Source organism: Salvelinus fontinalis, chromosome 11, assembly GCF_029448725.1.
Source record: "Salvelinus fontinalis isolate EN_2023a chromosome 11, ASM2944872v1, whole genome shotgun sequence".
In the NCBI taxonomy this organism is placed as follows: Eukaryota; Metazoa; Chordata; class Actinopteri; order Salmoniformes; family Salmonidae; genus Salvelinus; species Salvelinus fontinalis.
The window spans coordinates 36,339,249-36,360,468 of record NC_074675.1 but is presented as its reverse complement, the minus strand read 5'-3'; the positions used below and the strand labels follow the sequence as shown (position 1 = coordinate 36,360,468).

Here is a 21,220-nt window from a genome sequence, read left to right as displayed (position 1 = left end):
CCACCGATTGCTCATTTTGGCCAGGTCGGCAAGCTCTAGGAAGAGTTTTGGTGGTTACAAACTTCTTCCATTTAATAATGATGGAGGCCACTGTGTTCTTGGGGACCTTCAATGCTGCAGAAATGTTTTGTTACCCTTCCCCAGATATGTGCCATGACACAATCCTGTCTCAGAGCTCTACAGACAATTCCTTCAACCTCATAGCTTAGTTTTTGCTCTGACATGCACTGTCAACTGTGGGACCTTATAAAGACAGGAGTGTGCCTTTCCAAATCATGTCCAATCAATTTAATTTACCACAGGTGGACTCCAATAAAGTTGTAGAAACATCAAGTATTATCAATGGCAACAGGACACCTGAGCTCAATTTCAAGTCTCATAGCAAATGGTCTGAAAACTTACAGTTGAAGTCGGAAGTTTACATACACCTTAGCCGAATACGAACCATCAAACAGACAAAGCGTCAATACAGGACTAAGATTGAGTCGTACTACACCAGCTCTGACACTTGTTGGATGTGGCAGGGCTTGCAAACCATCACAGACTACAAAGGGAAGAACAGCCGAGAGCTACCCAGTGACACGAGCCTACCAGACGAGCTAAACTACTTCTATGCTTGCTTCGAGGCAAATAACACTGAAACATGTATGAGAGAACCAGCTGTACCGGAGGACTGTGTGATCACGCTCTCCGCAGCCGATGTGAGTAAGACCTTTAGACAGGTCAACATTCACATTGCCGTAGGGCCAGAGGGATTACCAGGACGTGGACTGTGAGCACGCGCTAACCAAGTAGCAAGTGTCTTCACTGAAATGTTCAACCTCTCCCTGTCCGAGTCTGTAATACCAACATGTTTTAAGCAGACCACCATAGTACCTGTGCCCAAGAACACTAAGGTAACCTGCCTAAATGACTACTGACCTGTAGCAGTCACGTCTGTAGCCATGAAGTGCTTTGAAAGGCCGGTCATGGCTCACATCAACACCATCATCCCATAAACCCTAGACCCACCCCAATTTGCATACCGCCCCAACAGATCCACAGATGATGCAATCTCTATTGCAGTCCACACTGCCCATTCCCACCTGGACAAAAGGAACACTTATGTGAGAATGCTATTCATTGACTACAGCTCAGGGTTCAACACCATAGTGCCCTCAAAGCTCATCAATAAGCTATGGACACTGGGACTAAACACATCCCTCTGCAACTGGATCCTGGACTTCCTGACGGGCCGCCCCCAGGTGGTAAGGGTAGGTAACAACACATCCCCCACGCTGATCCTCAACACAGGGGCCACTCAGGTGTGCATGCTCAGCCCCCTCCTGTACTCCCAATTCACTCATTACTGCACGGCCAGGCACGACTCCAACACCATCATTAAGTTTGCCGATAACACAACAGCCTTATCACCGACAACAATGAGACAGCCTATAGGGAGGAGGTCAGAGACCTGGCCGTGTGGTGCCAGGACAACAACCTCTCCCTCAACGCGATCAAGACAAAGGAGATGATTGTGGACTACAGGAAAAAGAGGACCAAGCATGCCCCCATTCTCATGACGGGGCTGCAGTGGAGCAGGTTGAGAGGTTCAAGATCCTTGGTGTCCACATCACCAACAAACTAACATGGTCCAAGCACACCAAGACAGTCGTGAAGCGGGCACGACAAAACCCATTCCCCCACAGGAGACTGAAAAGATTTGGCATGGGTCCTCAGATCCTCAAAAGGTTCTCCAGCTGCACCATCGAGAGCATCTTGACTGGTTTCATCACTGCCTGGTATGGCAAATGCTTGGCCTCCGACCGCAAGGCACTACAGAGGGTAGTGTGAATGGCCCAGTATATCACTGGGGCCAAGCTTCCTGCCATCCAGGACCTCTATACCAGGCGGTGTCAGAGGAAGGCCAAAAACATTGTCAAAGACTCCAGCCACCCTAGACTTCTCTCTGCTACCACATGGCAAGCGGTACCAGACCGCCGAAGTCTAGGTCCAAGAGGCTTCTAAATAGCTTCTACCCCCAAGCCATAACATCTAGCCAAATGGCTACCCAGACTATTTGCATTGCCCCTCCCCCCTTTCCACACCACTGCCACTCTCTGTTGTCATCTATGCATAACTCTACCTACATACCGTTGTATGTACATGTACATAGTACCTCAACTAACAGGTGTAACAGGTGACATTTACTCTGTCTCGGTACCCCCTTGTATATATTGTTATTTTTTACTGCTGCTCTTTAATTACTTATTACTTTCATCTCTTATTCCTATCTGTATTTTTTTGAAACTGCACTGTTGTTTTGGGGCTCGTAAGTAAGCATTTCACTGTAAGGCTGTTGTATGCGGAGCATGTGACTAATAAAATTGTATTTTATTTGATATTGCGTTGATTCGAGCACAATTCACACAGTAGAGCTAAACATTGATTATGTCAACTAAAAGGGGAAACTAGAGAGTTGAGGGAAGTTCAACCTCATGCTTCTCTGCGCAGGCTGATATTTATTCTGTGCGGCACTCAGAGGGAACATTACCTACAGATGTAATCAGTCGTTGGTACAGACATGGTGGCATAGCAGGAAAATTGGAATGTCGTGAACCTAGAGTTTGTGAGTTCAAATCCCAGACGAGGACGTGTTCAATAATAATAATTGTATAAATAAACATACACAATGTATGTCAAATTGTGTTAAATACAAAACCTCCAGGGGACCATGACATAACATCCCAAGAATGTCCTTGGGGACGTCCCAGGGAACTAGACAAAACCTCTAGGCCACAATGACAGAATGTCCTGCTGACTTCAGGTGGCCGTTTTATGACGTCCCGTGGACATACTAACGGCTCATTATTGTTAGCAGGGTATATCCTTATTATGAAAGTGAGGAATACATAATATGGCCACACTACCAGTCTGTACTCAATAGGCAATTTTAAGGACAGATGCCTTCTTCCAGTGTAAGGTACAGTTGTCCATCAGCAATTTACATTTTAGTGCAAGCATGACATTGATTGTGACCCTCATGTTTATTAAAAAGCTTATCATAGGAAAACTGTACTTTTGAGCTCATCTCAGATTACAAGGTCACAGAAAGGGAACATGGAGATAATGTATTGGCAGTGATATACTGGAGGACAGAGGTAGATTTATCCTCAAACCTAAACCACCCCACGCTGGGTAACACTATGATCTCACTATGGTGAGATGACCATCATTTGAGGATACAATTTTGACTTATTTTTTGATTGCTATTCTTAGAAATGAACTTAACCTTTTAGTTGTATAGTATATATCATGTTAAAATATCAGTGATTCTACATGTGAATGTTTGTCAATGATGTGTGACATTAAATGTTATGATATAATGAATTATAATAAATCATAATTAGACATTTACTTTTTAAACTACAATGTCTTTCTATATTTGCACTTGTGTTCAAAGTAACTAACTCTTTGTTTATTTTTATCATAGACTTCTTAATTCAAATTCAGTGATGACAATAAGGGACGATGCATTTTCTGGCCTTCCACACCTGGAATACCTGTAAGTGCCTTTCCCTTCATTCACTCATCTTTATAATAATGATATACTTAAGCTAATTTTGTTGTTCAAGAAATGAGTTACAGAGATACTGAGTAACTGTATCCCTTTTATTATAGTCGGGATTAATTCTACTATACATTAGCCCCATGTGATCACACAATCCATTTTCTCTTTTGAAGTGGTGTATATCCTTTGTTCTTTAGGTTCATTGAGAGTAATAAGATAGAGACTGTCTCCAAATATTCCTTCAGAGGACTCAGGGACCTGACTCACCTGTAAGTTCAAATAATCATCATTGTCATTAGAGGAAGTTAGATTTAACAACTTGATGTTAGATGGTTCCTCACTTTGAAAGTAATCTATGGGCCAAAATAAACTATAATCCATGGTTTGGTTTAACTAAGAATTTCAGATAACTTTAGCCACCACTAGCTAACAAGCAATAGAAGTGATAGGAGCAATCAACAACAACAAAAAATCATGGCCAAATCAACTGAAATCAACTATTTGTGGTTTGACATTACGTAACCTGACAGAATTCAGATAGAAATTTGAGTTATAGATCTGTCATTCTAATTGAATGTAAGTATGATACATGTGTGTGTTATTGTATGCTGTTATACAGTATGTGTGCTATTTCCTCCCTAAGTTTTGTTTTTGTTTCTTTTTGTACACCAGATTCTACAATATTGTTGGTTATTGAAAATATATTTCACAACGGTATAGTTTGTACAATGATTCTCTACAAAATACATTGCTTGTTTTGTCACATAAACTGAAATTAGGTGAACATTTTAAAATTTTAGCAACCAGTTAATGGCAGAGCAATTTCTACATAATGCAGCTTTAGAAGTGATTAGGCCATTTACAATCACTTCCATTGATTGTTAGCTAGCGGTGGCTAAAATTAGCTGAAGTTTATAGTGGCTGTTTAAAGAAAACTGAACTATGGATTATAGTATCTCCTGGCTCATAGACTACTTTAATAAGGGTGAGGAACCATCTAACTTCAAGTTGTTGAATCCTGAACTTCTCCTTTTATTCCAGTGAAGAAAATGTATGTTTGGGGATAATGCAGTAGTATTTTAACCCACATTGTCTTCTTACCAGGGAATTACCAGGGCTACAAGGGCTTACCAGAGCTACAATGATATTCTACCCGAAATGCAACCTAATGTGTTCCCACTTATTTTCCACTTGCGTTTTGGTAGTAGCGATGTATTAATGTCAATTGGAGGCTAAGGGGTCTACTTTTAGCTTGTCACAAGGCAGTGCTATTGTCAAATGCAAGTAGGTTGGACATTTTGGCTTGTTAATACTGGTGCTGTTATTTTCTAACCATATCGCCAGGGTTGGCAATTTACCGGTCTAACATCAGCTCGCCTGCACTGAGGTGAAAACTCAAATGGTAACATTTAATGAGCTAGTGCCATCAAAAACATGATTTCCCTGTGTTTCATATATATTTCCACACTATGAGGTTGGAATAATACTGTGAAATTTAGAAAATTATGATAATGCCCTTTTAGTGTAAGAGCTGTTTGAAAAGACCGCCAGAAATATCAGCATGTTTTGGTGGGATGGAGTTTTAGTCTGCCTGGTGATATCATCAGGTGGTAAATTAGTTAATAGACCAATAAGAGAGAGTTCCAAACCTCTCTGCCAATAACATCTAGTTTTCAGTTTTCCCCTCCCCACTCAGAAATTGCTTGAGGAATTGCTTTTAGCTAAGCTATTTTTGTTTAATTTTGACAATTTTAATTGATAACAATCACAGTAAGGCACTTAATTGTTAACCAGAAATGATTTGATATTGAATTAAAAATAAATGTAAAAAATGTCTAAATTGGACCTTTAAGACCAACCAGCACGTCTTAGTGGTAATACAGTTTTTTTATGTCAATGATTTTGTCAGTGGGTGGGGCAGAGTAGTATATTATAGCCTAATCGGTAGTTTATCACCAATGCTCTTTTAAAAGATCACCTTTGGGAGCAGCAAAACAGCGGACATCCCTCTTTTCTTTTTATATTGGATATTCTTTTTGGTCAGCTCCTGTGAAAAGTTTGGATGAGCATCATGTGCATTATACCCTCTACTTTCTATAGCCTACAATGATATTATGCCAATACAGTCTGAGTGTCTGACCTGAATGTAAAATTGTGGAGATTCGACCGTTGTCCATGTTGCTGAATTCTCCGCTATTGCCAATATTTGCCTGTTTGTTTGTTTACTCGTTCTTCGGATGACAAAGTTTGGCATAACAACAACAAATGTAGGCTAATCTTATTAAATGTTTGGCTCGCACATGCAATGTCATTTACTATGGTGTAGTGCAAATGCGATGTGTAGACTGATAGACTTCCATGTTGAAGCTTAACAAAAATGTGAACTGCAAACATTTCTAACAAATGTAGAAAAATGGATGGGTACTTATTTTTGTTATTAGTGCTGCACTGGACATTGCGTTTGGAAATAGAGCTGTTAAAGTGTGTGAAAACACAGACTACTACTGAATTTTCTTTTAAAAATGTATGAACATACAATATTGCTATGTGAAAAATATATTTTACAATCTTTGTGGGTATATTGTTTTCTGGAAAATCTTGCCCTTTGGCCCTCTGTATTTCCATGGTGACTAATTGACAGGAATATCTGCTGAATTAATCTGACAATGCTGTTTTCCCTCAGGTCTTTGGCAAACAATAAATTAAAAGCGTTACCCAGGGATTCCTTCATCGACCTGGACTCATTGATAGAGCTGTGAGTTTTTATGCATGTGCATTCGATGTGTAGTGATTCTTTCTTTAACTGTATAAAACATGTATGATTACTTTCAGGATGACTTCAACAAAGGCAGTTTTTAAAGAAAGACTTGAAGGACAAGTTCTTATTTTTCAACCAAATCTCTATTTTTTATGTAAATGGCATGTTATAGAAGAGTTCAGACACTTTTTCGGCGATTTTAGTTGGTTATTAGAAACTGTTTTGAGAAACTTGTTCTGCAATTCCAGGGTAGGAATGAAATATGTCATTTTACACTCTCTGTATAGGGATACAGGTCTTTAGATGTTGTACTTTTTTTTTGACAACGTTATATTTCATTGTGTTCGACTCGAGCAATACTTTCTGGCTAGCCAGCGCATGCGCACTCTTCTTTAACATGCCATTTACATAAGAAATAATAATTTGGTTGAAAAAAGATGAACTTGTCTTTTAAATGTTTTCTTTAATGCTGAGCACAGCTCCCAGACTGTCTGCAAATGAACAGCAATGGCAAACATTGCATGTGTTGCAGCTGTATTATACATACTGAATTGCTCATTTCTCTGGTTAATTTAACCTATCCTAATATTCATGCAGGGAAAGTAATCTAAAAGTCATTATTTTGAGTAATCCAATGGATTACATTACTGATGACAATTTTAAACATGTAATCTGATCTATAATTTAATACAAACCATCAAAATCACAATTGGAAAAATGTTCATCAGCATAACAATTAAAGTAATTTTGTGTTTCTCCTAAAGGTAACACATACAATGAGTTTATTTTGATGAGTTCTTGAAAGAAACATGTTCTCGTAATGATGAGTTGGAGGAGGAAATGAAGAAGAATTCTTACACCCATAACCACTATTTGAATGCCATTCTTACTCTAGAGAAGGTCAGAAAGGTTGAGCGGTCTAAACCAAAGAAAGCCACAGGAATTGATGACTTATCTAATTCAGTTATGAAATCACCTAAATTGTTGCGAACACTATTTGGACTCTTCCAGGCTTTTTTTGAGAAATGCATTATTCCATCTGTATCGTACAAATCTACAATCAAGCCTATTCCAAAATTCTCAAAAAATGACCCTAAAATCCCATTGAACTACAGAGGGATTACTCTCATTAGCACTGTATATAAATTGTATTCCTTCATTCTAAATAAAAGGCTCTCCCACTTGCTGCTGAATGGCTTTAGGAAATGGCTTTAGGAAAGAGCCTGTATAGACCACGTACATGTACACTGAGTATACAAACATTAACTCAATTAACGCAACTCAATATTAGGAAGGTATTCCTAATGTTTGGTATACTCTGTGTATACAGTATACTGTCTCTAAAGTAATACGAATGATAGAATGATAGAGAGAAAACCAACTTTTGCCTGTTTTATTGATTTTCAGAAGGCTTTTGATTTGGTTAATAGAAATCTTGCTTTTAGACAAAAATGGGAATTGATGGAAGGTTCTATGATGCAAATAAAGCCCTGTGTAGATGTCCAGTTGCCTGTGTACAGGCAAATGAACATAGGACTGGATGGTTTCCTGCTCTGTTTGGGCTCAAACAAGGTGAGGTGCTCTCCCCAACGTTATTTGTCCTTTTTGTAAACAACTTGGCCCATCAAATCAAACATGAACATTTAGGAGTTAAACTAAATGACACGACTCGGGACACAGATTATATTGTCCTTGCAATCTCTGGTGTACGAAGTGGAGATAATGATCAAACAAGATAATACCCATATAATGCACTTCAGAAAAAAGTCTACAATAAGAAGTAATCATTACTTTTATTTTGGAGCAATATGCCTAAAGTACACTTGCTCATATAAATACCTTGGTTTCCTTTTTGATGAATACATGACATTTGAGAGGTGTATAAAGTCCATATCTGATTCTGCAGGTAGAGCGTTGGGGTCCATTGGTAGTAAATTGGACATTTGTAAAGAACTTGGCTATTGTACATATTCACAAGTCTATAATTCATGTGTGTGTACTATATTGAACTATGCTGCTGAAATCTGGGGTTGTAAAGTAGCCAAAACAGCCTACTCTATTGAAAACAGAGCCATAAGATGCTTCCTTAGAGTGCATAAGCCTTGCTATTCAAGGAGACATGGGATGGGAGCCCAATGAAATAAGACAGAGGGGTGAAATGATTAGGTTATGGTACCGTTTTTTTGATATGCCTGAGGACAGAGTAACAAAAAAGGGTTTTCAACTGGGATAAAACACACAATTACCCTTGGACAAAGGAACTCAATTACATATGTAAGGAAGCCGATCCACAACACATATTTAGAAACAAGTTACGATGCAATGTCATCCTGATCAAACACAAGTTAACCCTTAGCTACAAAGAAAAATGATCAACTGTTACAGTTGAAGTCGGAAGTTTACATACACTTAGGTTGGAGTCATTAAAACTCATTTTTCAACCACTCCACAAATTTCTTGTTTACAAACTATAGTTTTGGCAAGTCGGTTAGAACATCTATTTTGTTCATGACACAAGTCATTTTTCCAACAATTGTTTACAGACAGATTATTTCACTTATAATTCACTGTATCACAATTCTAGTGGGTCAGACGTTTACATACACTAAGTTGTCTGTGCCTTTAAACAGCTTGGAAAATTCCAGAAAATGATGTCATGGCTTTAGTAGCTTCTGATAGGCTAATTGACATCATTTGAGTCAATTGGAGGTGTACCTGTGGATGTATTTCAAGGCCTACCTTCAAACGCAGTGCCTCTTTGCTTGACATCATGGGAAAATCTAAAGAAATAAGCCAAGACCTCAGAACATTTTTTGTAGATCTCCACAAGTCTGGTTCATCCTTGAGAACAATTTCCAAATGCCTGAAGGTACCATGTTCATCTGTACAAACAATAGTATGCAAGTATAAACACCATGGGGCCATGCAGCCATCATACCGCTCAGGAAGGAGATGCGTTCTGTCTCCTAGAGAAGAACAACAGCAAAGGACCTTGTGAAGATGCTGGAGGAAACAGGTACAAAAAGTATCTTGAAAGGCCGCTCAGCAAGGTAGAAGCCACTACTCAAAACCGCCATAAAAAAGCCAGACTACGGTTTGTAACTGCGTAGTACATTTTGGAGAAATCGTACTATTTGGAGAAATGTCCTCTGGTCTGATGAAACAAAAACTGTTTAGACATAATGCCCATCATTATGTTTGGAGGAAAAATGGGGAGGCTTGCAAGCCGAAGAACACCATCCCAACCGTGAAGCACGGGGGTGGCATCATCATGTTGTGGGGGTGCTTTGCTGCAGGAGGGACTGGTGCACTTCACAAAATAGATGGCATCATGAGGGAGGAAAATTATGTGGATATATTGAAGCGACATCTCAAGAAATCAGTCAAGAAGTTAAAGATTGGTTGCAAATGGGTTTTCCAAATGTACAATGACCCCAAGCATACTTCCAAAGTTGTGTCAAAATGGCTTAAGGACAACAAAGTCAAGGTATTGGAGTGGCCATCACAAAGCCCTGACCTCAATCCTATCGAACATTTGTGGGCAGAACTGAAAAAGCGTGTGCGAGCAAGGAGGCCTTTAAACCTGACTCAGTTACACAAGCTCTGTCAGGAGGAATGGGCCAAAATTCACCCAACTTATTGTGAGAAGCTTGTGGAAGGCTACCCAAAACTTTTTACCCAAGTTAAACAATATAAAGGCCATGCTACCAAATACTAATTGAGTGTACGTCAACTTCTGACCCACTGGGAATGTGATGAAAGAAATAAAAACTGAAATAAATCATTCTCTCTACTATTATTCTGACATTTCACATTCTTAAAATAAAGTGGTGACCTAACTGACCTAAGACAGGGAATTTTTACTAGGATTAAATGTCAGGAATTGTGAAAAACTGAGTTTAAATGTATTTGGCTAAGGTGTTTGTAAACTTCTGACTTCAACTGTATGTTTGTATGTACATTACCAGTCAAAAGTTTGGACTCACCTACTCATTCAAGGGTTTTTCTTTATTTTTACTATTTTCTACATTGCAGAATAATAGTGAAGACATCAAAACTATGAAAAAACACATATGGAATCATGTAGTAACAAAAAAAAGCATTAAACAAATCAAAATATATTTTAGATTTTAGATTCTTCAAAGTAGCCACCCTTTGCCTTTATGACAGCTTTGCACACTCTTTGCACACTCGCATTATCTCACCCAGATTCACCTGGAATCCTTTTCCACGAGTCTTGAAGGCTTCCCACATATGATGAGCACTTATTGGCTGCTTTTCCTTCACTCTGCGGTCCAACTCATCCCAAGCCCTCTTAATTGGATTGAGTTCGGGTAATTGTGGAGGCCAGTTCATCTGATGCAGGACTCCATCACTCTCCTTCCTTGTCAAATAGCCCTTACACAGCCTGGAAGTGTGCTGGGTCATTATCCTGTTAAAAAACAAATGATAGTCCCACTATGCCAAACCAGATAGGATGGCGTATCGCTGCAGAATGCTGTGGTAGCCAAGCTCATTAAGTGTGCCTTGATTTCTAAATAAATCAATCATCAACAGTGTAACCAGCAAAGCACCCCCATACCATTACACTTCCTCCTCCATGCTTCATGGTGGGAACCACACACGCGGTGATCATCCGTTCACCTACTCTGCGTCTCAGAAGGACAAGGCGGTTGGAACCAAAAATCTCAAATTTAGCGCCATGATGTACACCTCTTTGTACACTCATCAGACCAAAGGATAGATTTCCAGTGGTCTCATGTCCATTGCTCGTGTTTCTTGGCCCAAGCAAGTCTCTACTTATTTTTGGTGTCCTTTAGTAGTGGTTTCTTTGCAGCAATTTGACCATGAAGGCCCGATTCACCCAGTCTCCTCTGAACAGTTGATGTTGAGATGTGTCTGTTACTTGAACTCTGAAGCATTTATTTGGGCTGCAATTTCTGAGGCTGGTAACTCTAATGAACTTTTCCTCTGTAACTCTGGGTCTTCATTTCCTGTTGCGGTCCTCATGAGAGCCAGTTTCATCATAGCGCTTGATGGTTTTTGTGACTACACTTGAAGAAACATTAAAAGTTCTTGACATTTTCCAGATTGACTGACCTTCATGTCTTAAAGTAATGATGGACTGTCGTTTCTCTTTGCTCATTTGAGCTGTTCTTGCCATAATATGGACTTGGTCTTTTACCAAATAGGGCTATCTTCTGTATACCTCCCCTACCTTGTCATAACACAACTGATTAGCTCAACACATTGACGAAAGAAATTCCACAAATTAACAAAACACACCTGTTAATTGAAATGCATTCCAAGTGACTACCTCATGAAGCTGGTTGAGAGAATGTCAAGAGTGTGCAAAGCTATCATCGAGTCAAAGGTTGGCTACTTTGAAGAATCTCAAATATAAAATATATTTTTATTTGTTTAACACCTTGTTTGGTAACTACCTGATTCCATATGTGTTATTTCATAGTTTAGAAAAGTTCATAGTTTAGAAAATAGTAAAAATAAAGAAAAACCCTGGAATGAGTAGGTATGTCCAAACTTTTCACTGGTAGTGTATGTGCATTTATAATTATCATCATTTTATTTGGATACAGCCAATAAAGTGTCTTATAAGCCCATGTGGGCTGGGAATCAGAAAGATGCATGACATTAATGTAAAATCAATCAAATCATACAATGAAAATAATAACAGACCCTTTAGTGACATCAAATTTGACACTAGTTAAGGGGGAGGAGTCATCATCTAATAGCACGAATTGGAGTCTGTCGAACAAGTAAGAGCGAAAGCAATAGAGCGCCCGACCTCGAAGACCTACATTTGTCTTTAGGTGACTGAGAAGAATAGATGGTCAACAGTATCACATGCTGCACTTAGAGCGAGACGCATGAGTACAGAGAGAGATGTTCATTTGAATGTTTTATAAGTGCGGGTTCAGTGCTATGGCGGCTGATAGGTTTCATTGACAGAATTGGAGTTTAGAAAATCTGTAAACTGCTGGGCTAGGGTATGGTTATGCTGTGACTGATATCTGGTTGTCTGTCCTTGCAAAGTGACCTGCGAGGAAATGCCTTTGAGTGTGACTGCCGTGCGAAGTGGCTGATGATATGGCTGAAGAGCACCAATGCCACGGTTTCCGATGTCATTTGTGCCGGACCCAAGGACATGAAGGACAAGCGGCTGAATGACATGGCCAGCCTGCACAATGAATGCATCTCCACTGGTGAGGGAGCTGACTAATTGCCAGTGGTAGAAAAAGTATCCAATTGTCATACTTGAGTAAAAGTAAAGATACCTTAATAGAAAATTGCTTATATTAAGCAAACCAAACGGCACCATTTTAATATATTTTTTAATTTACAGATAGGCAGGGGCATATTCCAACACGTGTGTTTAATGAATCCGCCAGATCAGAGGCAGTAGGGATGACCAGAGATGTTCTCTTGATAAGTGTGTGAATTGGACCATTTTCCTGTCCCACTAAGCATTGAAAAGGACCATTTTCCTGTCCCGCTAAGCATTGAAAATGTAACGTGTACTTTTGGGTGTCAGGGAAAATGTATGGAGTAAAAAGTACATAATTTTCTTTAGGAACGTAGTGAAGTAAAAGTTGTTAAAAATATAAATGGTAAAGTACAGATACCACAAAAAAACTACTTAAGTATTACTTTAAAGAATTTTTACTTAATTACTTTACACCACTGCTAATTGCAATGGTCTTACTTGAGCCCTCCATCATAAGGCCTACTTAACATAAACTCATTACAATGATAGTATAATTTATAAGAGTTGCCATAAACTATGAGAAGCATATTATGCATAACCATAGTAGCACTTTGGAGGTTATGAGGAAATTCTCATCAGTTTACCTGACAAGACTGAAGTCAAACATTACTGTTTTGTTTTTATGTGCAATTTACTTTTATTGTTGCCTGACGACTGCATTTAATATAGCTGCTCTATCGATCAGGACATTGTCTGAATCTGCCATCCTAGAAGTCGTTCGTGTGACTTCAAAATGAGGGCCGTTCTACAAAACAAATTCATCAGTGATTGGATCGTCTCTAACAAATCTATCCAATCAGAGTATCAAAGTTGATAACATCATCGTGTAGGACCAACCCATCGGTTTCTGGGACCAATCAGAACAGTCAGAATGTGTTTACCTTCCAGAAGTTGTCTAGGATAGAGATAAATCGCGACTTATCATGGGCAAGGCGTGGCGTTTGGCCGGACCGATGTGGATGGGTAGCCAGGCAACTTTTACTGTACTTTTCGCAAGCATTTGGCAATAACAGAATTTGGGACTACTCAGGATACATTCAGTAAACATAACAAGAATATTAATGAACACTTTAGGGATTGATACAACATACGACTTAAAAGGTTTGAGTGAGAGGTCTAACTGGTGTCTCCAAATGGCCACAACTTCCAAAGTGTGCACGGTTCCTAATTCCTTTCAATACACTTGAATGATTTACGGAAAGAGCCTATTTGGTGCTTTCTTTAGCTCTCCTGGCTGTCTCTTGGAGCAACTGAAGCAACACCACTTGTGGTTTTTGTATAGATCGCACCCATGCGTCCTCAACATCTCACAATTACTGTTGTTGTCTACACTTAATCTCTCGTGGACAGATCTGCATAAACATAACTGGTACCGTAGAATCTGTCATAAAGGAATGGGATGCATAGGATAACGAGCAGCAGTTGATCCAGTGTTTGGGTTATTTGGACAAATCACAATTTTGCAGGTGTTAGCATCTTTCAAATTTCAGAAGGGGAGGGGACATTCAGCCCGTAACTTGCAAAGAGAGAGGGTGTAGCTCCTCATTCCGGTTCCGCTTCTCATACTCGCATCTCTTAACACGTGTGGACCCAGAACTTAATTGAGCAGCTAACCAATTACGTGAAACTTTAGTTCAAGATCAGTTTACACTACACAACAGTTTTTATTACAAATCATACTAATGCTAAGATTGCCACTTTCCACAGATTTTATCCACCATCAGTCGGTGCCATCAGAGTCTCTGTCTGTGGACACATTCTCTTATAAAAATGACGTCTATGTGGCCATCGCTGCACCCAACACAGAGAGTTGTATGGTTTTACAGTGGGACCACATTGAGATGAACTTCAGGACTTATGACAATATCACAGGTATTTGGTAACATGACATCTTATGTCACTGAGGCTGACATATTCCTCTCTCAAACACACTTGTTGTGGGCAAGCGCACAGTAACATTTCAAATAGACCGGATGAGTGAAATTATTATTTGCAGCACGATTTATGTTTTAACTTATTTTTTCAATGGGAAGGATGTTTAATTTAACCAGAGTGTTAGTATACATGCAGATACCTGCTAACACTGTACACACAAAGCTTTAGCGAGCTCCAGTATCATATTTCCCTTTTTTTTAATTACAGTGTGTTTACTGATAACGTGTGTGTTGGCGAGAGGAAAATGCCGCCCTGAATGTCAAGTGACAAAATCACTGCTTAAATATTGGTGAGTATTTATATGGGTATGAGGTAGTTGGGTGGGCTATTTACAGATGGGCTGTGTACAGGTGCAGTGATCGGTAAGCTGCTCCGACAGCTGATGCTTAAAGTTAGTGAGGGAGATGTAAGTCTCCAGCTTCAGTTATTTTTGCAGTTTGTTCCAGTCTTTGGCAGTAGATAACTGTAAGGAAAGGCGGCCAAAGGTGGAGTTGGCTTTAGGGATGACCAGTGAAATATACCTGCTGGAGCACGTGCTACGGGTGGGTGTTGCAATGGTGGCCAGTGAGTTGAGATAAGGCAGGACTTTACCTAGCAAAGTCGTATAGATGACCTGGAGCCAGTGGGTTTGGCGACGAATATGAAGCGAGGGCCAACCAACGAGAGCATACAGGCCGCAGTGGTGGGTAGTATATGGGGCTTTGGTGACAGAACGGATGGCACTGTGATAGACTACATCCAATTTGCTGAGTAGAGTGTTGGAGGCTATTTTGTAGATGACATCGCCAAAGTCAATGATCGGTAGGATAGTCAGTTTTACGAGGGTATGTTTAACAGCATGAGTGAAGGAGGCTTTGTTGCGATTTAATTTTGGATTGGAAATGCTTAATGTGAGTCTGGAAGGAGAGTTTACAGTCTAACCAGACACCTAGGTATTTGTAGTTGTCCACATATTCTAAGTCAGAACCGTCCAGAGTAGTGATGCTAGTCGGACGGGCGGGTGCGGGCAGTGATCGGTTGAAGAGCATGCATTTAGTTTTACTAGCATTTAAGAGCAGTTGGAGGCCACGGAAGGAGTGTTGTATTGCATTGAAGCTCATCTGGAGGTTTGTTAACACAGTGTCCAAAGAAGGGCCAGAAGTATACAGAATGGTGTTGTCTGCATAGAGGTGGATCAGAGAAGCACCAGCGACATCATTGATATATACAGAGAACATATACATAGAACATAAATCATATACGTATAGAGAGAACATAAATTGTGCTGCATTTTGTGGTTTATATCTAGTGCTGTTTCTCTTCCTTATTCTTAATTAATATATTTCCAGTATTTTAAAGCCAAAAAACTATAATTTGAATTTCTAAATGTGTCTATTCTGTGTCTCAAATCTCAGGCCAGTCAATCGTTGGGTGCAAATCGGTCATCATCCAGAACCAGGTCTTTGTCATAGTGGCCCAGCTCTTTGGTGGTTCTCACATATACAAGTTTGATGAAGACCAGAACAGGTTCAGCAAGTTTCAGGATATCGAGGTATCCAAGATCTCCAAGCCCAATGACATTGAAGCCTTCCAGATTGCTGGCGAGTGGTTCTTTGTGATTGCCGATAGCTCAAAGGCGGGGCTCTCCACTCTCTACAAGTGGAACGACAAGGGCTTCTACTCCTATCAGTCCCTGCATGAGTGGTTCCGTGACACTGATGCTGAGTTTGTGGATCTGGATGGCAAGTCCCACCTCATCTTGGCCAGCCGCTCCCAGGTGCCTGTAATCTACCAGTGGAGCAGAAATGCCCAGACGTTTGCCCTGCAGGGAGAGATCCCCAACATGGAGGATGTGGTGGCCGTCAAGACCTTCCGAGTCAAGGAGGACCTCTACCTGGCCATGACGCGCTATATAGGTGACTCTAAGGTACTTCGCTGGAGTGGCAAACAGTTTATGGAGATCCAATCCCTGCCCTCACGAGGTGCTATGATTCTCCAGCCATTCTCCTTCAAAGAGCGCCACTATCTGGCCCTGGGCAGCGACTATACCTTCTCACAGATCTACCTGTGGGACGCTGATAAGAAACTCTTTGAGCGCTTCAAAGAGGTGTACATCATGGCGCCACGCTCCTTTACCGTGGTATCCACCGATCGCCGGGACTTCATTTTCTCCTCCAGCTTCAAGGGCAATACGCAGATCTTTGAACATATCATCATCGACTTGAGCTTATGAGATAGCCAGGGCTTCAGCCCCTGCATCTTATGTCTTCCATTATAAACGTTGACATTTTTGTGGGGGAAAAGGGGCCAAGAGAGGGAGAGGTAACTCAAGCAGCATTATCAAATATTTTTTCCTATTAAGCACCTCTTGTGTTTGTATACCATTTTAAAATCTGTCATGTCCCTACTGTTCTATTGACTTTTATACGCACAGGTAATCTCGGTTAACCCAGAACTAAAATCTCAAGTCATTTGGTCACCTCGGTGATTAAGTTGTGGATCTATACGTGGTAGTTCCGGTTTGCAAAGTCTTTCAAAAGGTAACTCTCAGCCAACTCTTTTCCTTTTCCACAATGTACATTGCCTTATCAGCACAGGCATTTTAGTGTTTTGTTTGTCCTGCTGCTGCGCCACCTAGCTTTGAACAGTGATCACTCCCAACTGCTTTGTAGATACAGGGAAAAGTCGCAGCAGCACAAACCTTTAATAACAATATTATGTGACACAAAACCCTTGTGACACAGAACCAGAACTCTAAAACAATCATTAGCAGAACACATGTATGTTTGTATTTTGTTTATATCGTTCATATAAAGCAGTTTCACAAATATTTGGGGATTTACAAAGGTTTTCGTTGCTCAGATTTGTTCTTTATTACACATAAATGTACAATTACTCAAGTTCCTAAACAAGTCCCTGCTGCAGAGTACAACTAGATATGTGTGTATTGATTGACTAAGGGCTATATTCAATCAGATCTGTTTTAGCCAACAACCGTATTTTTGGGGCTGTGTCAGAGGTGGAAATGCGTTAGATCTGTCAAATCCACAAGCAGCACATGGCATTATACTGTACCTAAAGCAGACATTGCCATTGGCTGCATGGAGTCACATTACGAGAAATCCCATGCAGCCTTGATTACAAGTTCAAACACTGGAATGTGAGATGTAATCTGGAGCTCAATTAGGCTGATAGACATTTTTTCGTTTTAATGATTTTCATTTTGAGCATCATTATTTCTACATTGTATATATAGCCTACACTTTCTCGTTCTGAACTTCTAACGCAAGTAGGATGGTTGTGGCTTCGTAACAATGATCTGCTTATCTGCTCACCGATTTGACAGCTACAATGCAGTTACACCTCCGACACCTACAAAACATCAGTAATGTGGATTTTGGCTGTTGCCGGTTAACTCTTGATCTGATTGAGTCTAGGCCTAAGGCATCATCATAGATATTGACTATGCTAGTTTGATTATTAAAAACATTGACCAAATAAGTCAACATTAATGCTCTACAGATGTATTCTTTTGAACAATTAATGATACATATTAACACATACTTGACAGAAAGTATGATCGCATTCTCCCTCCATATTGCACAGCTTGTGCTTTGCTGGTCAGTCTCATGTACTAACTCATTGTTATCAACTCTGTGAAATTGTCTTAAGTGGATCAAGCTCTGCCTTAAAACAGCAAAGTTAGAGTTAGTGATCAGAGTTCAAATGAAAATGTATCATTTGTTTTGAAGAGAACACAGACACAACAATTGTATTGTAGTTGTTTTTACATACATTTCCCAGCCTCAAATGTAACATTAGCATAGTATATAATTTTACTGGTAGCGTATTTAACCACCATATGCCAATATTTGAGCCATACCTCCAACAATTCCTCTTCTAAAGAAACACATGTGTATGCTGCGGGGAACTGTCCACTGTAAACTCCTGTCTTGAGGACTAATAAAAATGGCTTTTCATAGAAACAAATATATGTATGTTCTCTGCATGTTGATAAATGAGGTCGACTAAGAGTATGAGTCTACTTTAGACTATAGGCTGCTAGAGGAAATTCCTGCACAGTCTGCAGGCTCCCAATGATAATTTTTTTTCATAAAAATTATCTGAAATATCAGTATACAGTATTCTGAAATATCCAGTATACAACTAGGCATAACCAGCTAGCATTAGTATGGTGGCTAAGTGTGACATGTTTGCCTATGGGAAATCCTAACAGCTGCTTAAGTTGTTAGCTGAGTGTTAAACCAGACTTGTTCCTCTACATTAGCCACTAATATGCTACATTGTAAGCATGGCCCCAATGAGTTCAGACAAGTTCATGTACTGCATGCAGGCATTATTGATAGGGGTGAGTAATTATTTTAGCAAAACACTGACCCTTCCAGCGTCAAAGCTCTGTAAATAACTAGATGTCTGCCTATTAGACAATGGCATGTTTTATGCTTTTTATAGATTTAGTCAACCTATAACCTGCATATAGTCAAAAGACCAGGCCAAATTAATTAGAAGTTCAACAGTCACCAACAGAGATTTAGCATTGTAAAGTATTTTTTTGCGTGATTTCCCACAGCAATTGTTTATGCCTAACGTTTTGATCTGTGATGTTCTTGCATGAACAGATGACTTGTGTAGGTAAATTATAATGATTAAATAGTAAATTAAAAAGTTGTACAGAATAATGCTGCCAATATTTTAACCAAAACTAGAAGGCATGAACACATCACTCCAATGTTATCCTAATTTCACTGGCTGCTTGTAAAGTATCAGTCTAATTTTCAGATTTTACTCTTAACTTTTAAATCATTGCACGGCCTTGCTCAGTCTTATCTGACATGCTCGTTCCATATAACCCAGGGAGTAAGAGGGACAGAGACAATTGAGGTTTTTAAATCACACTTGAAAACCCACCTTTTTACTTTGCCTTTAAAATATGATTTTGTTGTTATTTTAACATCCTTTTTTGCTTCATTTTCTTTTCTTAATCTTTTATTGCCTTCTGTTTAAAAAAATCTCTTACCTCTTATTGTTTTTACTGTAATATGTGTTGTGATTTTAAATGCACTTTAAATAAAGTTTGATTTGATAAACGATGTTACTCTACAATGTATTCAACTTTCTTGACAGACACAGGATCACAGAAAATTCAAAGCTGAGCAATGGGGGGTGACATGGGACTGACAGGTATTGGTAAAAAACATACCAAACATCGGTTTATTATTTGCCGTAATATTCATACGCTGACGACCTGGAAATTTCTAGCACATGCTTAATAACAAGGTAAAGCCCACACAATTGACAGCTCATTATTCTCAGAAGACTAGCTGGTCCGGACAGCTTCTTCCTGTTTCATGATTGGTTAGTTTCGAAAGTAGTTTATGCTGGGTACAAAAAATAAACTAATGAAATAAAGAATTCTAAAAGCTGCAGGGGATACAAATGAAAGCTATATTTGAGAGTGTAACGTCCTGACCAGAGTTCGTATGTGTTTTGCTTGTTTAGTGTTGGTCAGGACGTGAGCTGGGTGGGAATTCTATGTTGTGTGTCTAGTTTGTCTGTTTCTATGTTGGGTTAAATGTGTTGCCTGATATGGTTCTCAATTAGAGGCAGGTGTTTGACGTTTCCTCTGATTGAGAACCATATTAAGGTAGGCTGTTCTCACTGTTTGTTTGTGGGTGATTGTTCCTGTGTCAGTGTTGGTGCTACACGGGACTGTGACGGTTAGTGTGTTTTGTCAGTTTGTATAGTGTTTTGTTTAATTAAATTCATTATGTCTAATTACCACGCTGCACATTGGTCCTCTGATCCTTCTCGCCGAGGAGGAAGAGCTAGACTGCCGTTACAGAGAGACCTCAAGTATCACTTTTAGTTTGTGAGTGTGTGATATAGGGGTATAGAAAAGTTTATTTCGACATTTATAAAGAAAAACGTATAACCAATAGCAGCTATGGTGACACTGCCATGTTGATCTGAGCTTTGCTGTTGGAAAACCACTACAGTGTCCGACTTCCAGCTGTCGCAGATGTACCTCCCCCAATCTCCCTCGTCAACTTTCGTCTACAGTTAGCTTCGTTAACCTTACTACTCAAACACACCCACTGGCTCCCAATCGACAAGGATGCTGCCTTCAAAATGGGCGTATTCCAATCCTAAGGTACCTTAAAGAACCACAACAGTGAAAACAACCCTTTTCAGCTGAAAGACGATGCCCAGAGCTTACTCGTGATGTTGCACAACAATTTAAGTTAATAAGTCTTCGCGAGTTGCGACTGAGCTGAGCCAAACAGCCTTTCGAAGTCCATTTGGGTGTCTGAGCCATGGAGCAAATAAAAATAGGGGGTGCAAACATGTTTTTACACGTCCACTTTTTTACCAGATACAGTGCCTATCATAAGTATTCATCCCCCTTGGATTTCTTCACATTTTGTCAGGATCTTTATAGGACAATGTCAGGACTTTCATTTTACTTGTCCTTAGGATGTTGCAGGATGGCTGCTTGGGAACGTTCTCTGGGGGACGTTTGGTAGTTCCTTGTAAGTTACCAGGATGTTACTGAGGACCATGTTAGGACCATGTCAGGATTTTTTTAGGACGTTCTCAAGACTTTCATTTTACTAGTCCTTAGGATGTTATGTGATGGCCGCAAGGGAACGTTCTCTGGAGGACATTTGTCTAGTTCCCTGTAAGTTACCAG

The 21,220-nt window shown here is 39.8% G+C and overlaps 1 protein-coding gene across 1 annotated transcript in view; it reads left to right on the top strand.

Moving 5' to 3' along the window:
• Nucleotides 1–19,619, top strand: part of lgi2a (leucine-rich repeat LGI family, member 2a) — a 35,122-nt gene extending 15,503 nt beyond the window's left edge. The window contains exons 3-8 of the mRNA XM_055938580.1: nt 3,473–3,544; nt 3,748–3,819; nt 6,234–6,305; nt 12,363–12,532; nt 14,302–14,466; nt 15,924–19,619. Of these exons, the coding sequence (XP_055794555.1) occupies nt 3,473–3,544; nt 3,748–3,819; nt 6,234–6,305; nt 12,363–12,532; nt 14,302–14,466; nt 15,924–16,741 (1,369 nt within the window). The 3' untranslated portion in view covers nt 16,742–19,619. The remainder of the gene's footprint in view (nt 1–3,472; nt 3,545–3,747; nt 3,820–6,233; nt 6,306–12,362; nt 12,533–14,301; nt 14,467–15,923) is intronic.
• The last annotated feature ends 1,601 nt before the right edge of the window (nt 19,620–21,220 follow it).